The 22,074-nt window shown below is 36.2% G+C and overlaps 1 protein-coding gene across 1 annotated transcript in view; it reads left to right on the top strand.

Moving 5' to 3' along the window:
* Nucleotides 1–22,074, top strand: part of ADGRV1 (adhesion G protein-coupled receptor V1) — a 611,804-nt gene that overhangs the window by 169,935 nt on the left and 419,795 nt on the right. Inside the window, exons 50-53 of the mRNA XM_030927972.1 lie at nt 654–776; nt 14,289–14,508; nt 14,843–15,047; nt 19,738–19,884. Of these exons, the coding sequence (XP_030783832.1) occupies nt 654–776; nt 14,289–14,508; nt 14,843–15,047; nt 19,738–19,884 (695 nt within the window). The remainder of the gene's footprint in view (nt 1–653; nt 777–14,288; nt 14,509–14,842; nt 15,048–19,737; nt 19,885–22,074) is intronic.

The following is a 22,074-nucleotide window of genomic DNA, read 5'->3' as shown; positions in this document are numbered from 1 at the left end:
CATATGGTATATTTTGTATGAAAATGCTCTTGTAATAATTTTTTACTAATCCATATATTTCTTGATAGATAAGTATTAATTGTTAGCTGTAAATGGATTTTTGAGAAATATTTAAGCAGTATGCCCCTAATCTTGTGGTGTTCTGACTACCACCTTAAAGTTATATTAAAACAAAATTGGAAGTAGATAGGTAAAGTTGAAAGATACATGAATATTTTAAATCCAGGATGCAAACAAGTAACTTTTTATATATATTTACTTGAGGTGCCATGAATAATTCATAGTATTAATAAATAATGTTCAGAACTTTTTATAATACTCTTTCAGAATATTCTTGGAAGGAAAATTTACTTTTTGCTACTGAGTAGAACTTTCATAGGTAAAATTGCAGCATTCCTAAAAAATAAAAAAAAAATTGTCCTTGTACTTTCTTTAACATTATATCATGGTTAATGACTAATAATGTATTTGTGTCATGCAATAAATGCAAAAAGGCTTTTGAAGTACTTCCTATTAATTTGTATTTTTATTAGACTAAATGGATTCTGAGGAAATTTGTTTCTTCTTATTTTTATTGTAGTTTTATTATGTAATTTTGTCATTTTTTTCTGTAACTTTTGCATTAAGATTTGACTTTTATTTCATTATTGTAGGAGATCAGAATTCAATTGATATTTTCGTCTGGGAGATGGGGCAGTCTTCCTTCAGGTATTTTCAGTCCCTAGATTTTGCTGCTGTTAACAGAATCCACTCCTTCACACCAGCCTCAGGAATAGGTAAGGACTTTTCAATTGCTTACCAGTTCTAAAGGTAGTATGGAAAGCCAGAATGATTTTAATCTCATTGATTTAGATTTAGTGTCACATTGCCAGACACTGGTTTTTTTTTTTTTTTTTTTTTTTTTTTGAGACAGAGTCTCACTCTGTCATCCAGGCTGGAGTGCAGCGGGGCAGTCTCTGCTCACTGCAAGCTCCACCTCCCAGGTTCACGCCACTCTCCTGCCTCAGCCTCCTGAGTAGCTGGGACTACAGGTGCCCGCCACCTCGCCCGGCTAGTTTTTTTGTATTTTTAGTAGAGACGGGGTTTCACCCTGTTAGCCAAGATGGTCTCGATCTCCACACCTCGTGATCTGCCCACCTTGGCCTTCCAAAGCGCTGAGATTACAGGCGTGAGCCACTGTGCCCGGCTGACACTGGGTATTTTAATGGGAATATAACATCAAGATCTTTATAAAACTCCTTCCAGAAATCCTAGAATTTTTTGAAATTCTTTTGAATTTCAGTTCTCCTTTTGCAGATTAATACTTTCAAAATGGACATTGGCTTGAGAATAATCAGAATAAATAAAATATGGAGGAAAATATTAGTGAAGAATAAAAATATTTCTTTTGTCTAGAGAAACATGACGAGGGACATTGACATTAAATATGTATTTTTAAAATATGAAAGTATGTGTATGGCAATAGCAAGTATTTGCATTTAAGAATTTTTTTTTAAGTTGGAGAATGACTATGAGAATTCTTCCATTTTCATTAACTCTCCCAACCTCCTCCACAGTCTGAAATCCTTTCTTGGTCTTCTGTACTTTAATCCACACATCAGAAACATAAGCAATATTTTTAATCACTGTGGTTTCAGAAACAAAGTCAACTGGAGAGAACCCAAGGTATTATTGCTGTCTGAAGGTTGTAGGATTATTTTAGGGTTGGCAAGGAATCCCTTGGGTGGGTCAGTGATAATAAGGAGATGAAGCTGAGGCCAGCTGGCATGGTGAGCTTATGAAGCTGGCTCATGGGGTGGGTGTTCACAGCATAGGAAGCAGACACAGACAGTGGGTCATCATGTCTCCTGTCAAGGTCTTTAGAGAATTTGTGAGCCAAGCCTGAGTGACTCCACAGGTGACTCTGGATGAATCACAGTCCTGTTTTTAAATTGAGATATGGCAATTCTGTATAAATTAAATGGCACACAGTTATTAATTTGATATTATATGTAAGTCAATGTTACAACGCTATGAAGAATTCCTCTACTTAAAAGCCTTAATATATGGTTGGAGAAGCAGGAAAAAATATTAAGATACTAATTCAAGGTATACGACTGTATTAGTCCATTCTCACACTGCTTTAAAAAAACTATCTGAATCTGGCTAATTTATGAAGAAAAAAGGTTTAATTGACTCACAGTTCCACAGGCTGTACAGAAAGCATGCTTTGGGAGGCCTCAGTAAGCTTACAATCATGGCAGAAGGGTAAAGGGGAAGCAAGCACCTTCTTTACATGGTGGAGGGAAAGAGAGTGAAGGGGGAGTGCTGCACACTTTTAAACAACTAGATCTTGGGAGAACTCCCCTACTATCACAAGAACAGCAAGGGGGAAATCTGCCTCTATGATCCAGTCACCTGCCACCAGGTCCCTTCCCCAACACTGGGAATTATAGTTTGACTTGAGATTTGGGTTGGGACACAGAACCAAACCATTTCAACAACCAATACCATTTGCTCTGTGAGGGGTAGAATTGGAGTGATTAAGAGAGATGAGAGAGAGCTTGAGCGATGTCTAGGTGGATTGGCAGGACACACTTTGGGCAGAGAGAAAGGTGTGAGCAAAGGATAAAGGCAGAAGTGTTTGTAGCATTGAGAGAACCATTGGTAGGTGAAAGTGCCAGGGACAGAGGATTTGACCAGAATGTTGTGGTGCTGAGGTTGGAGATACAACACTGGAATCTAGAGAAGATGGCCTGGAATGGCAGGCACATGGTATGCCTATGCCTCAAATCATCCAGCAGTTTTCACACATTTTGGTCTTAGAATCTATATTCATATTTATTGTATAAGAGATTAAAACTGAGAAATTTTAAAGTCATTTATTTTAAAATGACAACAATATACTCATTATATGTAAATGTAACATGTTATTTTTAAAAGACATATTTTCTAAAATGAACACTTTTATGAGAAGAATGGCATTGGTTGTATTTTAATTTTTGAAAATCTTTAATGGCTGGTTTAATACATGGTATGTGTATTCTACTTTTTATTTATGTATTTAATTAATTTTTTAAAGAGACAGCATTTTGCTCATTTGCCAGACTGTAAAGTAGTGGTGCAGTCATAGCTTACTGCATCCTTGAACACATGAGTTCAAGCCATATTCCTGCCTCAGCCTCCTGAATAGCTAGGACTACAGGCATGCTCCATCATGCCCACATAAGTAAAAAAAATTTTTTTTTGTAAAAATGGAGTTTCTTTATGTTGCCCAGGCTGGTCTTGAGCTCCTGACTTCAAGAAATCCTCCTGCCTCAAAGTGCTGGGATTACAGGCGTGAGACACTGTGCCCAACTGATTCTCTTAATTAAATTTTTTTCCAGCTTTATTAAGGCTTGATTGACAAATAAACATTGCATATATTTAAGATATACAATGTGATATTTTGATATACATATAGTGATATGTATTTCCTCCATTGAGCTAATTAACCCATCCGTTACCTCACGTATTTACCTTTTTTTTAAAGGAAAACACTTAAGATCTAGTCTCTTAGCAAATTTCAGGTACACAGGTACATTATTGTTAACTGTAGTTATTATGCTGTAGATTAGGTCCACAGAAATTACCCATCTTATAACTTAAAGTTGGTACTCTTTAATCAAAATCCCCTATTTCTCCCAACCCCTGGCCCCTGGCAAGCACAATTCTACAATTTGCTTTTGTGAGTTTGACTTTTTCAGTTTCCACATATAAGTGAGATCAGGCAGTACTTGTCTGAGTCTGTGTTCTCATGTCTGCATCTGAATTCATCAGTATTATCAGTCATTTAGCCTCTGCTAAGTCCTATACACTCATGAAAGAATGAGAGTGAAGTAGAAAAACAGCATTATTATGAAAACAGCATTATGTTCATATTATTATGAAAATAGTTTTGACCTCTGAAATCCTCTAAAAGGGTTTCAATGTCTCTTAGATCCCTGGATCACACTCAACAGTAGTGAGATAGAGAAATCCTTGAAGGCTTTTCAACAGCAAATGATGATCAAAGGCATGTTTTACAACTCCTCATAGCTTTGGTGTATAGAATATGCTGGACGAAGTAACTTGCAACTGCCTGGGCAAGAGTTGAAGGGGGCCCTTAGCTGGGGTGAGAAATTAGGAATGAAGATTCTTGTGGGAAAGATAAATTAGAAATGAAAATCCTTGTGGGAAAGAGAAGTTAGAAATGAAGATTCAACAGCACTTGATGTCTGTTCAAATGTGGGGAGCAAAAGTTATTATACCTTGGCAATTTGGAGGATAATGGTGTTAAATTAGGAAAAGACACAGAAGATGTCTGTAGTGAGAAATGTGATGAACTTGTTTATAGGTGTCTAGTTTGAGATAATAGAGAAGCATGTGTAGAGAAGCATGTGGAACTAGAATCAGGAAGAAATTGGGAGTTCAAGGTTTGGATTTTGGAGACATCCATGCTTGGGGATAGTTGAACGCACAAGTGTTAAAATGTACAAAGTAAATTATATTGATTGCGAAGACTGGAGGATTTAGCACAAATACAGGAGTCAGTATTTGTAATTTTTCCCTTAGGTGCCCGACTACTGCTTTCTTTATCAGGCATTTAACATATAGGCAGTGTTAACCTTCAGTCACCTCGACTACTGACCAGGAATCATAGGTTATTTATGTCTAACTTTTAATTTAGTATTATTTTTAATTTACAAGTTATAATTATATTACATATATTAAGTGTAGTATGTTTTGATAAATATATACAATGTGGAATATTAAATCAAGCTAATTAACATATCCATCACTTAACATTTTTGTGATGGTACAGTTGAAATGTACTGTTAGTTATTTTGAAATATACTATACATTATTATTGATTATAGTCACCCTGGTGTGCAGATCTCAAAAATTCCTCCTGTCTAGCCAAAACTTTGTACCTTTTGACCACGAACTTCCCATTCTTTTGCTCTTCCCTACCCTGGTGACTATTGTACTCTTTGCTATGAATTCAACTTTTAAAAGATTACATAACTAGTGAGATCATGCAGTATTTGTCTTTCTGTGTCTAGCTTATTTACTTGGCATAACGTCTTCCAGATTCATCCATGTTGTCCCAAATGACAGAATTTTGTTCTTTTAAAGTTGAATAGTATTCCATCATGTATATATACCACATTTTCTTTATCCATTCATCTGTTCATAGATATATAGGTTGAGTTCACATTTTGACTATTGTGAATAGTGCTATAATGAACATGGGAGTGCAGATATCCCTTTGACATATTGATTTCAATTTCTTTTGACATATTCCCAGACAGAAGCGGGTATTGCTGGATCATTCTGTTTCATTGTTGGGGGAACCTCCATACCATTTTCCATGACATCTTACTAGTTTGCATTTCTACCAAGAGTGCATGTGCAAGGATTTCCTTTTCTCCTCTTCTTCAACACTTATTTTTTTTAAGAGATTTATTCTAATAGGTATGAGGTGATAGCTTATTTTGGTTTTAATTTTTATTTTCCTAATGATTAGTGATCAGCATTTTTTTCATGAACCTGTTGGCCATATATAAGACATCTTTTGAGAAGTGTCTTTTCAGACACTAGCCAATTTTATTTTTATTTTTATTTTTATTTTTTTGAAACGGAGTTGATCAGTTGCCCAGGCTAGAGTGCAGTGATGCAATCTCGGCTGACTGCAGCCTCTGCCTCCCAGGTTCAAGTGATTCTCCTGCCTCAGCCTCCCGAGTAGCTGGGATTACAGGCACCCGCAACCATGCCCAGCTAGCTAATTTCACCATCTTGGCCAAGCGGGTCTCAAACCCCTGACCTCATGATCCACCCGCCTCAGCCTCCCAAAGTGCTGGGATTACAGGCGTAAGCCCCCGGGCCCTGCCTAGCATATTTTTTAATTGGGTTGTTTCCTTGCTATTGAGTTATATTAACCATTTATCAGATAGCTGTATGGTTTTAAAATGTTTTTTCCCATTCTTTGGGTTGTTCCTTCATTTTGTGAATTGTTTCCTTTGCTGTGCAGAAGCTTTTTAGTTTGATGCAAACCCATTTGTCTATTTTTGCTTTTGTTGCCTGAACTTCTGGAGTCAATCAAAAAAATCCTTGCCCAAATTAATGTCATGAAGATACTCCCCCTGTTTTCATTGAGTAGTTTATAGCTTAACGTCTTTAATTTATTTTGAGTTGATTTATGTATTTGGTGTGAAATATGGATCTAATTTCATTCTTCCACATGTGGATATCCAGTTTTCTCAACATCATTTATTGAATAGACTCTCTTTCTTCATTATGTGTTGTTGGCACCTTTGTCAAAAATTAATTGGTTGTAAATGTGTGAATTAATATCTGGGCTTTTTATCCCATCCCATTTGATCAGTCAGTCTGTTTTTATGCCAGTACCATGATGTTTTGATCATAAATGCTTTATATTTTGAAGTCAGGTAGTGTGATGCATCCAGCCTTGTTCTTTTTGTTTGAAATTGTTTTGGCTATTCAGAGTCTTTTGTGGTTTCATAAGAATTTAAAGTTTTTTTTTTTTTCTGTGAAAATAGAAAAATGATACTGGAATTTTGATAAGGACTGCATTGAATCTGTAGATCACTTTGGTTAGCATGGACATTTTAACAACATTCAGTTCATGAATGTGGGATATCTTTTGATTTATTTGTGTTTTTTTATATTTCTTTCATTGGTGTTGTACAGTTTTCAGTACACGAGTCTTTCATTTTCTTAGTTAAATTTACTGCAAAATATTTTATCTTATTTTTTATTGCTGTTGTAAATAGGATTGTTTTCTTAACTTTTTTGGATAGCTAGTTATTAGTGTATAGAAATGCTACAGATTTTTGTATGTTGATTTTGTATCCTGCAACTTTACTGACTTCAGTTATCAGTTCTAAGAGTTTGTTTTAATGCAAGCTTTGGGGTTTTCAAATATAAAACATGTTGTCAGCAAACAGAGACAATTTAATTTCTTCCATTCCTGTTTACGTATGTCTTATTTCTTTCTCTCGCTTAATTGCTTTGGCTGGAACTTTCAGAACTATGTTGAAAGGAAGTGACAATAGTGGGCATCTTCGTCTTGGCCAGGATCTTGGAGAAAACCTTTTTCAACTTTTCACCATTGTGGATAATGTTGGTTACTTGTTTGTTATATGTGACTTTCATTGTGTTGAAGTACATTTTCTCTATACTTATTATTTTGACAGCTTTTATCATGAAAGGATGTTGATTTTTTTCAAATGCTTATTCTGCATCAATTTAGATGATTATTTGGTTTTTATTCTTCACTTTCTTATTGTGGTGAATCGCATTTATTGATCTGCATATATTGAACTATCCATAAATTCCAAGAATAAATCCCACTTGATCATGGTGAATGATTCCTTTATTGCATTGTTGAATTTAATTTGCTATTGTCTTACTAGGGATTTTTGCATCTATGTTCATCAGAGATATTGGCCTGTAATTATTTTTCTTACAGTGTCTTTGGCCTTTATATCCTCTGTTCCTCTGTTTGGAACTATCCTCTGTTCTTCAGTTTTTTGGAATAATTTAAGAAGGATTGGTATTTGTCCTTTAAATGTTTAGTAGAATTCAGCCATGAAGGTATCAGGTTCTGGGACTTTCTTTGATATGAGTCTTTTTATGACTGATTTAATTTCCTTATTCATTATTGAGCTGCTTAGGTTTTCTATCTCTTCATGATTCAGTCTTAGTAGGTGCTATGTGTCTAGACATTTATTCATTTTTTCAAGGTTATCCAATTTTTGGCACATTACTGTGGTAGTTTCTCTTGATCCTTTGTATTTCAGTGTTTCTGTGGTATCTATTGTAATGTCTCCACTTTTATTTCTGATTTTGATTGAATCTTCACTTGTTTTCTTAGTTGATGTAGCTAAGGGTTTGTCAACCTCTTCTTTTCAAAAAAACAATTCTTAGTTTTATTTTTTTCTATTGTTTTTCTAGTCTTTCTTTTATTTATTTTTGCTCTTTGTTATTTGCTTCCTTCTGTTAACTTTGGGCTTAGTTTGTTCTTTTTCTATTTCCTTTAGTTGTAATACTAGACCATTCATTTGAGATTTTATTTCTTTTTCAATACAGGTGTTTATTGCTATAAATTTTCCTTTTTGGACTGTTTTTGCTGCATACCATACATTTTAGTATATTATTTTTATTTTTGTCTTAAGGTATCTTTTTATTTCTTCTGCAAGTCATTTGTTGTTTAGAGTATATTTAATTTCTGTGTATTTGTGAATTTCCCAAGATTTCTTCTGTTATTGATTTCTAGCTTAATGCCCTTATGATCAGAAAACATACTTGCTATGCTTTCAGTGCTCTTAAATTTGTTAAGACTTGTTTTGTGGCCTAACATACAGTCTATCCTGAAACATGTTCTGTTTTCTTGAGAAGAAAGTATATTCTATTGCTGTTGGATAGAAGATTTTGTGTATGTCTGTTAGGTCTATTTGGTCTACAGTATAATTTAAGTCCAGTGTTTTCTTATTGATGCGCTGTCTAGATAGTCAGTTTATTGTTGAAAGTGAGGTACTGGGGTCCCCTACTATTACTGTATTGCAGTCTATATCTCCCTTCATATCATTTAATAATTGCTTTATTATTTAGGTGCTCCAATGTTGGGTGTATATATATTTACAATTGTTATGTCTTCTTGATGAATTTACCCTTTTGTTATTATATAATGGTCTTCTTTGTCCCTTTTTATAGTTTTTTACTTAAAGTCTATTTTACCTGATATAAAGATAACTACTCTTCTCTTGTGACTTACATTTGCAAGGAACACCTTTTTCGATTCCTTCATTTTCACTTTATAAGTGTTGTTATTGGTAAATAGTCTCTCTTAGGCAGCATATGGTTGGATCTTATTTTTTTTTTTAAATACATTCAGCCATTCTGTGTCTTTTGATGAATTTAATCCATTTCATTCAGGATAATTATTAATAGGAACAGACTTGCTACTGCCCTTTCATTATTTGTTTTCTGTTTGTTTTGTAGATCTTTTGTTTCATTCTTCTTCTCTTGCTGTTTTCCTTTGGGGCTTGATGGTTTCCTCTGGTGGTCTGCTTTGAATCCTTTCTTTTTATAGTTTTTGCTTCCACTGTAGTTTTCTGCTTTGTGGTTACCGTGAGGCTTACATAAAATATCTTGTACTCAAAAACAGCTATTTAAATTTGATGAAAACTTCATAGCAAACAAAAACTGTATTTTTATGTTCTCTCCCCTAAAACTTTTTGATTTTGATCTTAGAATGTTTTTGTAATTTGTATTTCTTAACAATTTATTATAGCTAGTTATTTTTAATAGTTTTATCTTTTAAACCTCATATTAGAGATAAATTTGCTTTATATAATCACCTTACATTATTAGACTATCCTGAACATGACTATATTACTTATACCATTCAGTTTTTTTTTAATTTTCACATGTTCTATGTTATTAGTTATCAGTCTTTAATTTAAGCTTAAAGAACTCCCTTTAGCAATTCTATAGAGCAGGCCTAGTGGTGACAAACTCTCTAAGCCTTTGTCTGGGAAAAATTTATTTCTTTTCTTGTTTCTGAAGGACAACTTTCCTGACTAAAGTATTCTTGGTGGAAGTTTTTTTCCCCCTCCTTCATTACTTTGAGTTTATTATTCTACTCTCTCATGGTCTGCAGGGTTTCTGCTGAGACTTCTGCTAATTAGCCATATTGAGACTCCTTTGAATGTGATTATATTTTCTATCTCTTGCTGCTTTCAGTATTCTTTCTTTGCATTTGATTTTTGTCTTGGTGAACTCTTCATTGAGTTGAATTTGATTGGAGAACTTCCAATTGTTGAATTTTTGGATTCAATTCAATTGTTGAATTGTTGAATTGAATTTGATTGGAGAACTTCCAATTGGAAGACAAAAACTTCCAATTTTTGTCTTGGTGAACTCTTCATTGAGTTGAATTTGATTGGAGAATTTGATTTGAGCTTCCAATTTCTAGATAGTGTTGTCTTTCCCTAGATTTAGGCATTTTTCAGCCATTATTTTTAAAAATAATGATTCTTGGTATTTTTTCTTTCTCTTCTTTGGGAACTCCTGTTATGTACTGTTTAGTTCTCTTGGTTGTGTCACATAATTCCTATAGGCCTTCTCTATTCTTTTTCATTCTTTTTTATTTTTGCTGCTTTAACTGGAGAACTTCAAGTATCCTATCTTTTAATTCACTGATTATCTTTCTTCTGCTTGGTCAAGTCTGCTGTTGAAATTTTCTACTGAATTTTTAGAAAGTCATTATATTCCTTATCTCTGGTGTTTCTGATTTTATTGTTTCTTTTTATTTCTTGATCAGATTTCTTATTTTGTTCATGAATTGTTTTCCAAATTGCATTTACTTTTTTGTCCATATTTTCTTATAGTTCCCTGAACTTCTTTAAGAGAATTATTCTGAATTTTTTAATCATTCATTTTATAGATCTCCATTTTTTCAAGATTCATTATTGGAACTTTATTAATTTCTTTTGGTGGTGTCATATTTCCCTGATTTTTAAAAACTCCTGTGTTGGCATCTGCACATGTGAGGAAACAGCCACCCTTTTCAGGCTTTTCTAGTGTTCTGTGGTGGTGATAGAACTTCACTATTTAGTCTAGCTTGGGATTCTGGTTGGGTTAGTTGGTAGTGACCCCAGACAAGTAGACTTTGTTATCATGTTTTGTACTTGGGCTGGGCTGTTACCTGTAACCTGGGATCAAATGGAAGTGCTGGCTGTGCTCTGAGTTCCAGTGAAATCTCTGGTTGGGATCTTCAGTAAGGCAGAGCTATTGCCTGGGCTTAGTAATTGCCTCTGATCAGACAGTGTTGTAGATTGTCTTCCCTGGCTGGCCAGTACTGTGGTTTGGGATCTGTATCTGGGCAGGGCCACCTACTTGGCTGGGAGACTGGGCGAGGTGTCTAGATTGCTATTTAACTACTTGGGGTAGGCAGAACCACAGACTATGCTGCGTAGATATGCATGGACATGGGCTTGCCTCCCATACTAGTCTATCCTTAAGCAGAGCACTGAGATTTGGTTCAGTAGCTGTTTAGCTACTGGAGTTGAGCAGGGTCAGATGCTCTCCTCAGAAGACATTCATATACATGCACTTGACTCCTGGCCTGGCAAGGGCTTAAGGAGAACCCCAGGATTTGGTTGGATTGATGCTCACTAGCTAAGTCTGGGCAGGACTAGATTCAGATAATCACTGACCTGCTTTTAACTTCTAGCTTGGAGTGAAGTTAAGGAAAGTACTGGGGCTTGGCTAAGTCACAGCTCTGCAGCTGGGTCTGAGTAGGGTCAGATGCTCTCTTTGGATAATCAGTAGATCTGGGAACGGTCAGAGGGTCCCTTTGTGGATAATGCTGACCTGCCCTTGCTTCTTGGCCTGGAAGTGGCTGTGAAGGAGATCACCAGGGCTTGGCTAGGTCACAGCTCTGTAGCTGCATCTAGGTGGTATCAGATGCTCCCTCTGTGAATGATCACAAATGTACCCCTGCCTTCTGGCCTGATAAAGGACTTAAGAGTACACTAGAGCTTGGTTGGGTTGCAGCTCAATCACCGGGCTTGGGTGGAGCTAGATGTTCACTCAGCAGATACTTATCAACATGCTGCTATCTCCTGGCCTGGGGAAGTTTTAAGGAGAGCGCAAAGGCTGGGTGTGGAAGCTGGCCAGGGATTTGGGCCTGGGAGGCCTGTCAACTGTGCCTCATGCAGAGCAATGCTGTTGCGTATCCTTTCTGGTAGTGTGCCTCCACTGGCCACAAGGCAGAGCCACCGCCAAGATCTGCATGTCCGTTACTGTGAGCCCTACCCCTGTTAATTGTTTCTAAGTGACCTCAGGTGGTCTAGCCCTGTTGATACTGCTAGTGTTTCCAGTGGGGCAAGACAAGGGAGTGTTACCTGTGAATGGGCCCAGAATGTTGGGGAAGCTGAATGTCTGCCTCCAACTCAACTCTGTCTTCCCTCTGTAAAAACCCACAGTTCCTGGGGAATCTCTTGTGTGCCGGACTGTGCTGGCTTGGGGGAGGGGCAACATAGTCAAAGAGAAACTGTTCCTCTTACACTTCAAGTGTAGCTAGTGTAGCTGTTCTTTGTGGTCCAAGGGCTGTTTCATCCTCACTGCCATGTTCTGGGATATTCATCAAGCCATTCTTGTCTCTGAATAGCTGCAAACTGGATTTCTATAGAAAACAGTAGAGCCAGAGAATTCCTATTTCACCTTCTTGGTGATGTCAATTCTATTTACCTCTCACTTTTTATAGATTGTTTCTCACATTGTACTTTGTTTCCATGTTTTCTACTCCTTCCCCCTCATCCCTGTGGAATGCCCATACCACATTCTCCCAGTCTCCAGCCACTTCCTACCTGGACTATTACATCACTTCCTGGCCTCCACACTATCTTTACGTTGCCATTAGAGTCCTCTGCCTGTCTCTGTTCTGCTCATTCTTTCCTTAAATAACTTTTCTTTACATTGCCAACACTTTGGCTAGTTATAAATCTGTTATTATCCTAAGATATACAACTTGAGTGACTTATCATTCATTCAACAAGTGATTTGTTGAGTAAATTATGTGTCTTTCATCATATATTTGTTTAGTTTTTATCTACTTGTCCTTTAGTTTTTTGCCTTTATTATGTTTGCTTTTCTTATTCCTCAAGTATTCAAGTGGACTAACTATGTCTCTTTGAGTCACTTATTATTATTCAAAATAGTTGCCTAATGAATGTTTTCAAGGATGATGAGTGCTGCCTGAAAGGACCATTAAATAAAGTTATGGAATTCTCTTTAAAGATTTAAAAAATATATAATAGGCATACTTTCTAAAAGAATTTGCGAAAAATTCTGCCAGAGGCTTGTTAAAGAACCCATTGTGAGGTCTCTTTATTTCTTTTGTTTCTGTGACTTGAGGCTGTAGAAGTATGAATAGATTGTAGGTAATTATTTAGAATGGCTTATTATAGATCTCCTGAAAGCTGAAATTATGCATTAAATAATGTTCAAGGGCTTTCTTATTTTGAATGTGTCAAATATTTTATTAAAAGTATTAGATTGGAGCCATAACTATGAGGATCACATATTTATTCTGGTTAATGACTTGACAGAGATTACTGGGTGGTGACTGAATGCTTTAAATGGAAGAAGAAGAATGAATATGACAAGGACCATGAGGACATATAAACTTATCTTCCCTCTCACCCTTTTCTCCTTTAGTAGTTAATAGATATTTTAAGTGCCAATTATGTGCCAAGCCCATTAGTAGACCCTGGGGAAACAAGGGTAAGCAAAACTACATATAAACCCTGCCCTGAGGAAGTTTCGTATGTAGCAGGGAAGAGAGATATTGTGTATAATCATACATGTAAGTTTCTAGTTATAAATGGATAACTGCTATGAAACTACAATACTTTCATACTACAAAATGAGAGGACTTGCCCTGGTCTAAGAGATGCCCAGAAACCTCACTTAAGGAAGAATCATTTAATCGAGAATTATATGTTGAGTAGGAGTTTAAGAGGTAGAGTTAATGATGGAGCAGGCTCTAGACAAAGGGAACAGCATGTTCAGAGAGGTCAGGTGGTGGTGGTGAGCATGTGCTTTTAGGTAAGAACTAAAAAGGGACAAATGTGGCCAAAATACAGACATACTTAATGTTTAATAATTAAATATACAATATACAATAACAAATATCAAATGTAGGGAAATTATTGAATATATTTTGATCAACCATATGTATTATTTATGCACTGAAATTATAGACTTGAAAACTATATAGAAACATAGAACACTGTAATAGTATAGACATGGTGTAATATTGTGAATTAAGAGTTTTTTGTATTTATACTGTTTATAACTGTCAATTATGAATTCATATGAATGGTAACTAGAAAGGAAAATGAAATATTTCATGAAGGGATTATAAGTATGTCTCACTTTTTAAAATATCCTACTATGCTATCTAATAAATATTAAGATGAATATAAAAGAGTTTAAAATTAGTTTGAGTTTTAGCAGCTAGTAATTTCTTTTTTATTAAATGGGTATAGATACCTCATCAAGCTGGCTTGGTCATTCCAAAGCACTTAAAAAATTATTATTTACATCCAGTTATTTCAGAAATTGAAGCATATTTAGTTACCTCAGGAATCACAATGGAACTTTGAGACTTTGGAAGATTTTGCTTTGGAACCGATGCAGGGAGTGTGGGAGGTGACAGTTTACATCTTAAGTTGTCTTTTCTTTCCTTCCTGCAGCCCACATACTTCTTGTTGGCCAAGATATGTCTGCTCTTTACTGCTGGAATTCAGAGCTTAATCAATTCTCTTTTGTTCTGGAAGTACCTTCTGCTTATGATGTGGCTTCTGTTACAGTAAAGTCCCTTAATTCAAGCAAGAATTTAATAGCTCTAGTGGGAACTCATTCACATATATATGAGCTAGCCTACATTTCCAGCCATTCTGACTTTATTCCTAGGTAGGTTCAACATTTTATGCTAAGTATATTTATGCTCACCGTAATTTTATATGACAGTTCATTTCCATGACTTTATTTAGTGACTGAAAAATATACAAAATATAAGTTATTTATCAGCCTGAAATTTGGTTATTATCCATATTTCTAATATCTATTCTACCAAGTTAATCAGTATTACATGAATATTTTGGATTAAAATTTTATTTATGAAATGTTGTGATTCTTCCAAACCTTTAATATCAATTAATGTAATGGTAACTTTATGAGTAGTCTACTATGTATATATCTTAAATTTGTTGTAGTTGACTTATTTTGTATATGCTTCTTATGGTAGTTCAGGTGAACTGGTATTTGAACCGGGTGACAGAGAAGCTACAATAGCAGTAAATATCCTTGATGATACAGTTCCAGAAAAAGAAGAATCCTTCAAAGTTCAACTTAAAAATCCCAAAGGAGGAGCAGAGATTGGTGTTAATGATTCTGTAACAGTAACCATCCTGTCTAATGATGATGCCTATGGAATTGTTGCATTTGCTCAGGTAATGATACTGAAGACCCCACACTTGCAATGCAAATGTTTGATTTATTGTATTTGTGTATTAGCTATTATTAGCACTCAGCAAGTCATAGTTTGAGTATGTATCATCAAGCCTCTCTCGCTTCCCTTTCCCCTGCCTCCCTTTTATGCTGCATTCTAGGGTGAATTCTACTGACAAAAATTCTGAATTTTGCAATTTACAGTCTTACACACTGGACTCTGAGTCAACTTGTCCTAATCTTTTTGCTATTTTCAGATTACTTTTATAGGATTGACTTTGAAATGTTACAGGTTGATCTTGGTCTGAAAGTTTGACTCTGCTGTTAGTTTTGTTACCAGAGAGAAAGGATGACGTAGATTCTAAATACAATATATACTGTGTGATATACACATCACATACAAATATATTACTGTCATATTATGCTTTTGTTACTTCTGTGGAGAGGGGAAGAGAATGAGAGGTGGGGTAAGGGGAGGGTGGAGGAGAGAGAGAGTGTTGTAATTATATGTACGTTGGACGTGTAGATGTCTTTTCCTGAAGAAAGAGAACCATGCAAATCCTAAGTCACTCCTGTGCCCAGACTTCGTATTTCTTTATCAGCAAGCAAAAGGACATCTCTTATTTACATCATTTAGTCCTTTTGACAAAGTGAATTCTTACTTCTGAATTCGAGTTATAACTGCAGCTATTATGTATCTCTCTCTGAAATATTTTTCATATAAGGGAAACCTAACCCAAATTTGCCTATACACCAAGAGCATGTCCTAAAAGAAGGTGAGCTTCGGGGTTAGTTGGATACTCTACCATGTCATTATGGCTTAGATTGTTTCCATATCTCTACTTTGCCATCACAAAATTGACTTTCATTTGGTTGTTTGAAAGCTGATGTTATTGTTAAGGTTACTATGTTCCTGTTTATGTTCATTTGGGGAGAGAGAGATATTTTATGAGATTCTCAAAGTAAGGAAGACATTTCCCAAAAGACTCTAGAAAATGGCTTATATCTCATTGTCCAGAACTGGGTAACAAGCCCACTCACTCATTCATTCACTGAATCGTGCAGCAGTCATTTAACAAACGCCTGTTATGTACCAGATACTGTTTCAGATGCTAGAGTCATGATAGAAAATAAAAATGGCAAAATTCTTTATTTTCATGATCCTTAAATTCTAGAGAGAGCAAGGGGAGAAAGACAGTAAACACAGACATAAGAAAATATGTGCTATATTTGATGGTGATGAGTGTACTATGAAGAAATGTTAGGCAGGCAAGGCAGATGGAGAATGCAAGGGAGGGAGTGGAGGTTGCATGTGGGGAAATCTAAAATAGGATGATCAGTAAGGGCTGTTTGGAGGAAATGATAGAAGGACAAAGACCGGTGAGGGATGAGGGTGTGAGCTATGTAATATCTGGGTAGGAATATTTAAAGCAGAAGGACCCATCAGCAAGAGCAAAGGCCCTGCAGTGCAGCCCTGCCCATCTGGAGCAACAAGGAGGCCACTGTGGCTGATGTCTGTATGTGATAGGGGATGAGGTTCAACAGGTGCAGGGCCAGGGCTCTGTGTCAGGAATTCCCAGTATCACCCACAGTTTCGATGAGTCACTAAGAGGACTCACAGGACCTAGCATTTAGTCATACCCATGGCTATGATTTATTACAGCAAAGAATACAAAATAAAATCATTGAAGGGAAAAAGCTCATGGGGTAAAGTCCAGAGGAAGCCAGATTCCCACTCCCAACCCCACCCATTGACACAGGACCCAGGATTTTAACTGGGGTCTGATCATGATCATGCAGGCACCCTCTGCCTGGGACATACCAAAATTCTAGACTCTCAGAAAGAAAATGAATGTTCAGCATAAACCACAATTATTATGCAATGTAGGCACTGGGAGCTGCTTAACAGTTCTGGGAATGGTGGGAACTCTCCTGAAATCCAAGTTCCCAGATACCAGCAGAGAGCCAACCTGTGAACAATGGCTTTCGTCTCGTTGTCCAGATGGATAGCAGTCAGGTTTGCTGTATGAACAATTTCCTGCATTAGCCCGCTAGCATTGTAATGAATTTGGACCCTGAGGGAATTAGAGAGCCTTTGAAGGGGGTGGAGAAGAAAAGTGAATGATCCGACTCACATTTTAAAAGGAACAACTCTGACCATATTACAGAGAATAGATTGTAAGTGGGCAAGGACAGAAATAGACCAGTTAGGAATTATTACAGTAATAAATGATGGAGCTATGGGAAGCGTGTTCACTGACTTATGGATATAGGAAGAGCAGGTTTAGGGGATAAGATGAGGAATTTTGGATGTGCTTAAAGTCTTGTGTCTATTGCATGCAAGGGTCAGAAGTTTACACTGCTACTCAATCTGGCCCATCCCTGGAGCTAAGTAAGCATAGATCAGCTTCTTCTGAGGCATCTCTGCCCAATAGGGATATCATGTGTGCCACGTATGAAAATGTAAGTTTCCTAGCAGCCTACATTTTTTAAAAAGTAGAAAGAAGTAGGTCATTTGATTTTAATATATTTTATTTAACCCAATACATCTGAAATATTTTTTCAACATGCAGTGAACATAAAATCATTAAGGAAATAGTTTACATTTTTCATATCTTGTCTTCAAACTCTAGTGTGCATTTTACACTTATAGACTAGCTACACTAACTACATTTCAATTGGTGAATAGCCACATGTGGCCAGTGGCTATTGTGAAGGAAAAGGCAACTCATAAGACATGAACTGGGTCGTGGGTGGGGAAAGTTAGAAAGAAACAAGAGGACCCCTATTTTTATTAGGTACTCACTTGTGTCTTCACTTTCTTCAGATCTCTGCAAAATGACACCTTACCAGAAAGATCTTCATTGATGGAAAATTGCAGCTCCCCACCATCATTCTATATCTTTTTATCATTATAAAAAGTTTCTTCTTTATGACACTTATAATTTCCTAGTTTGTCTATCATCAAGGTTTTTTTTTTTTTTTTTTTTTTTTTTTTTTTTTTTTTTAATACAAAAATTGAAGAGTATGAGAGCTGGGATACTGCTGTGTTCACAGCTTTCTCCCTGCACCCAGAGAAGTGCCTGGCACACATTAGGGGCTTAGGATGAACCTGTCATACCTGTCATTCTATGGGAGAAGCACAACACTTACAAGGCGTTCTCAAGGCCTTATACAAGTCTGTAGGGCAGAGCTGGGCTTCTTGGGGTGAGAACTGACATGCTCTGCTGTGTGGTTCCATCTTCTCACCCTGTAGCCTTGCGGCAGATGGAGAGGACGTGCTATTCCTCAACTGAGCATGGTAGATTTCCCTTTATGAAGCTTGTTCCAAAATTGTTCTGGAGACATAAAATTACTGTTAGTTAATACTTGCCAATAGATACTGAATTCTTTCAATCTGTTCAGTAGAATTCTTCATTACAGGTCTTTTATGTCTGGACAATCTCATTTCAAAATGAGATATAGTAGATAATGAGAATTTCTCAAATATTTTCTGGCTTCATAAAGTACTTATTTTATTAACCCTCATTAATGGAGGGCATGGAGCCAGAGAGAGCTGGCTTTTTAAAAAGACATTGTCTTTTGTGAATAAATTATGTGCATATTTTAAAATCAGGGCATTTTGTTTAGGAATGCTTGATTGCCTGGAGCAAGATTTTATTACTATGTAACATCTGTAACAATGTGTTAAAATACTGTGTAAAATATTGCTAAAGGATAGAATGGCTACTCAAATTAGCATTCTAAGTAGAAGCTCTCATAAGTTTTAAGAAATTAATGGAGGAATCTCTTTTCAGGTTATCATAGTGACCTGAATGGAAAGATTTTAAAAAATCTTTACACTCCTTATTCCTGCTTTACTGATATGAAAAATCCAGGGGTATTGCAAGAAGAGATTGCTTGAAGCATTCATTTTGAGGAACAGTTCGTGAAATGGCTGACAAGAGATGTTGTGTATGTTTGGTGAAGAATGTTGTAGTCACACAGAAATAGATAATTAGTTTGGGACAAAAGAAAGAGGCTAGGAAGCATAGATAAGAAAAACAAAGAAAGTAAGGAATTCTATCATAAGGGAAAGGGATATTTCAGGCAGGAAAACACAGTTGTAAAGGCCATAAGCTAAGGATGAAACACCATCAATGGAGACAGGATAGCCCACAGAAACATTTCAGAGGATGTGAATTTAAGGATAAGAGACATTTGTGAATGATCAAGGACAAAGCTCTAATTCTCATGACAACCTTGCACATGGATGGGATGCTGGAAACCATATAGGTCAAGCTTTTGTTTTACAAATAGGAGACAAAGACCTAGAGGGATTGCCAGAGGTTACAAAGGGGAAAAAGGCTTCCCTGCTCTCCTGACTGTATATCCTTTCTGTTCTACAAACTTTTTGCATGCTATGAATACTTTTACAAAAGTACATGCTTTCTGAGTATTAATGTAATATATGTTCCCTGAGCAAAATTCGAAAAATATAGAAACAAACAACTTAGTCTTTTACTTATTCAAACATGTATGTTTTAAATCATGGTCATTCTATGTGACTGTTTTTTAATTGTTGTTTTCACTTACTATGTCATGTTGCTTAGGACTGTGAAGTTTGCAAATTCATAATAACATGAGACAAAAAAAGAAATCTGATTATGTAATTTCAGGTAACCCCCTGTGACTTTCTGTGTACTTTTTCAGAATTCATTATATAAGCAAGTGGAAGAAATGGAACAAGATAGCCTAGTAACCTTGAATGTTGAACGCTTGAAAGGCACATATGGTCGTATAACCGTAGCATGGGAAGCTGATGGAAGTATTAGTGATATATTTCCTACCTCAGGAGTGGTATGTAATTTACAGAGTTATAGGAGACACTTTTAAATTATGGTTACTAGTGGTGTATGGGGCCAAATCCTGCCTTATGGAGGAAGTGTTTGAGTTTGACCATGTCAACACTGAATTCCTACTAATCATCGTAGAGAGGGATACAATTTTAAGGTTAGTTTTCTTGTTGTGGGTATTGTTCTTTTTTTAAAATATAAAACCAAAATTTTCCTTTAAAAGGTCATTGTTTTTGAGTTTCAGTACATTCTTTGGCCACATTGTGGGTGCATCACATTGTTAGAAAGATAAAATCAAAATGTGGTTTCCAGATTTAGGCACAATGGAAGTAGTAAGTAGGGAACAAGTCTGTGTAAAACAGTCGGACATATGAAAAAGTAGATCTGAGTTGTGGAGTGGTAGAGGTTGGGTTTCCTGTAAATAGACTCTAAGATTGAGAGTTGTGGACAGAAGGATTTTAGGGAGATACATCTATGAGGATATGAGGAAGGTGAGGATGTGCAGAAGGAGAAGTTGATCCACAGGCAATTGCAGCTGAGGTTGATTGCAACTGAGTTCAGGAGATGAGCTGGTCCTTAGGAGTTGTTCCCAGTTTAGAGCTGAGCCATTGACATCCCCATTTTAGCAGTCCTTGGCTTCAGGCCACCCTCAGGGTTGGGTATAACCTTGAGTGAGACCTTTGCTGTAGCACAGGGTGATTCCCAATGAGGAGCACAGAACCTGTTGTTCCTAGTAGCCGAGGGATGGGTACATCAGCCCCAAGAAGGGATCTGGCCAGACGACAAGATTATCCATTACTGGAGAATAGTATAGCTGGAGCTGAGGTTCAAGAATGGAATCGGAATGAGCCAAATAAGTACATAATTAACAACAAGAGGGATCAGAGAGCCTTTCGTTCCTAGCTGGAAGATGGGTTGTCTTCTTGGCTTGCCTTCGGTTTCATAGATTAGTCCGTGTATATTGCCTAAATACTTCTCTGAGGAGTTCTTTTAAAGGAACTCTCATGGAACTGTCTCAAAAAAAGGACAGATATATATCATGGTTCATCAATTCTAGGTTTCTGTATTATTTCAAAGATGATTGGAGCTTCTGTATATTAAGAGTGTTATAGCAAATTCTGTTGCATTTAATATTTACTTTAGGTAAGCTACCAAAACTGTAAGTTGTGTCTGTCAGGTTCTATATGTTCTGATTTATATTTCCCCAATTGTCATTTCTTATATAAACATGATTACAATTATTTCTAATTTAAATATAAAATGGTACCTTAAACATAGACTATATTTTGGAAGAATTAATTATTTCATTCAGGGAGCTAGTACATTTTTTTTCTGTAAAGGGCCAGATAGTAAATATTTTAGGCTTTGTGAGCCATTTGGTCTCTTTCGCTACTACTTTGCCTTTGTAATAGAATTGTGCTAGAAAATATAAGCAATATTAGCAGACAATGTAGGCAGCAATAGACAATATGCAATTGAATGAGCTTGGTTGTCTTCCAGTAAAACTTGATTTATGACAAATGGGTTTGGCCATTGGGCAGTAGTTTTCTGACCTCTGATTTTATTGCTAAAGCTCTTGAATTTATTTTTGTAACTTTTATTTTAAGTTCAGGGGTATATGTGCAAGTTTGTTACATAGGTAAACTTGTGTCATGGGGTTTTGTTGTACAGATCATTTCATCATGCAGGTATTAAGCCTAGTACCCCTTAGTTATTTTTCCTGGTCCTCTCCCTTTTCCCACCTTCCACCCTTGAATAAGCCCCAGTGTGTGTTGTTTCCCTCTATGTGTCTGTGTGTTCTCATCATTTGGCTGCCACTTATAAGTGAGAACATGTGGTATTTGGTTTTCTGTTCCAGTGTTAGTTTGCTAAGGATAATGGCCTCCAGCTCCATCTATGTCCCTGCAAAGGACATGATCTTATTTTTCTTTTGTGACTGCATACCTAAAGAAAGAAATACCATTCAATATAGCATTTCCATTACTGAGTTTAAAAGGCATATAAATCATCCTGTGATAAATACACATGCATATGTATGTTCATTGCAACATTCTTCACAATAGCAAAGACATGGAATCAACCTAAATGACCATCAATGATAGACTGAATAGAGCTTTTGAATTTATATTCTCCATTGCCTTTTCCAGGTAGAAAGATGAATGTCAGCAAAGGTAGATACATCAGCCTATAATGC

The sequence above is a fragment of the Rhinopithecus roxellana genome, chromosome 3 (genome assembly GCF_007565055.1).
Source record: "Rhinopithecus roxellana isolate Shanxi Qingling chromosome 3, ASM756505v1, whole genome shotgun sequence".
NCBI lineage: Eukaryota > Metazoa > Chordata > Mammalia > Primates > Cercopithecidae > Rhinopithecus > Rhinopithecus roxellana.
This window is presented reverse-complemented; position numbering and strand designations above follow the sequence as displayed.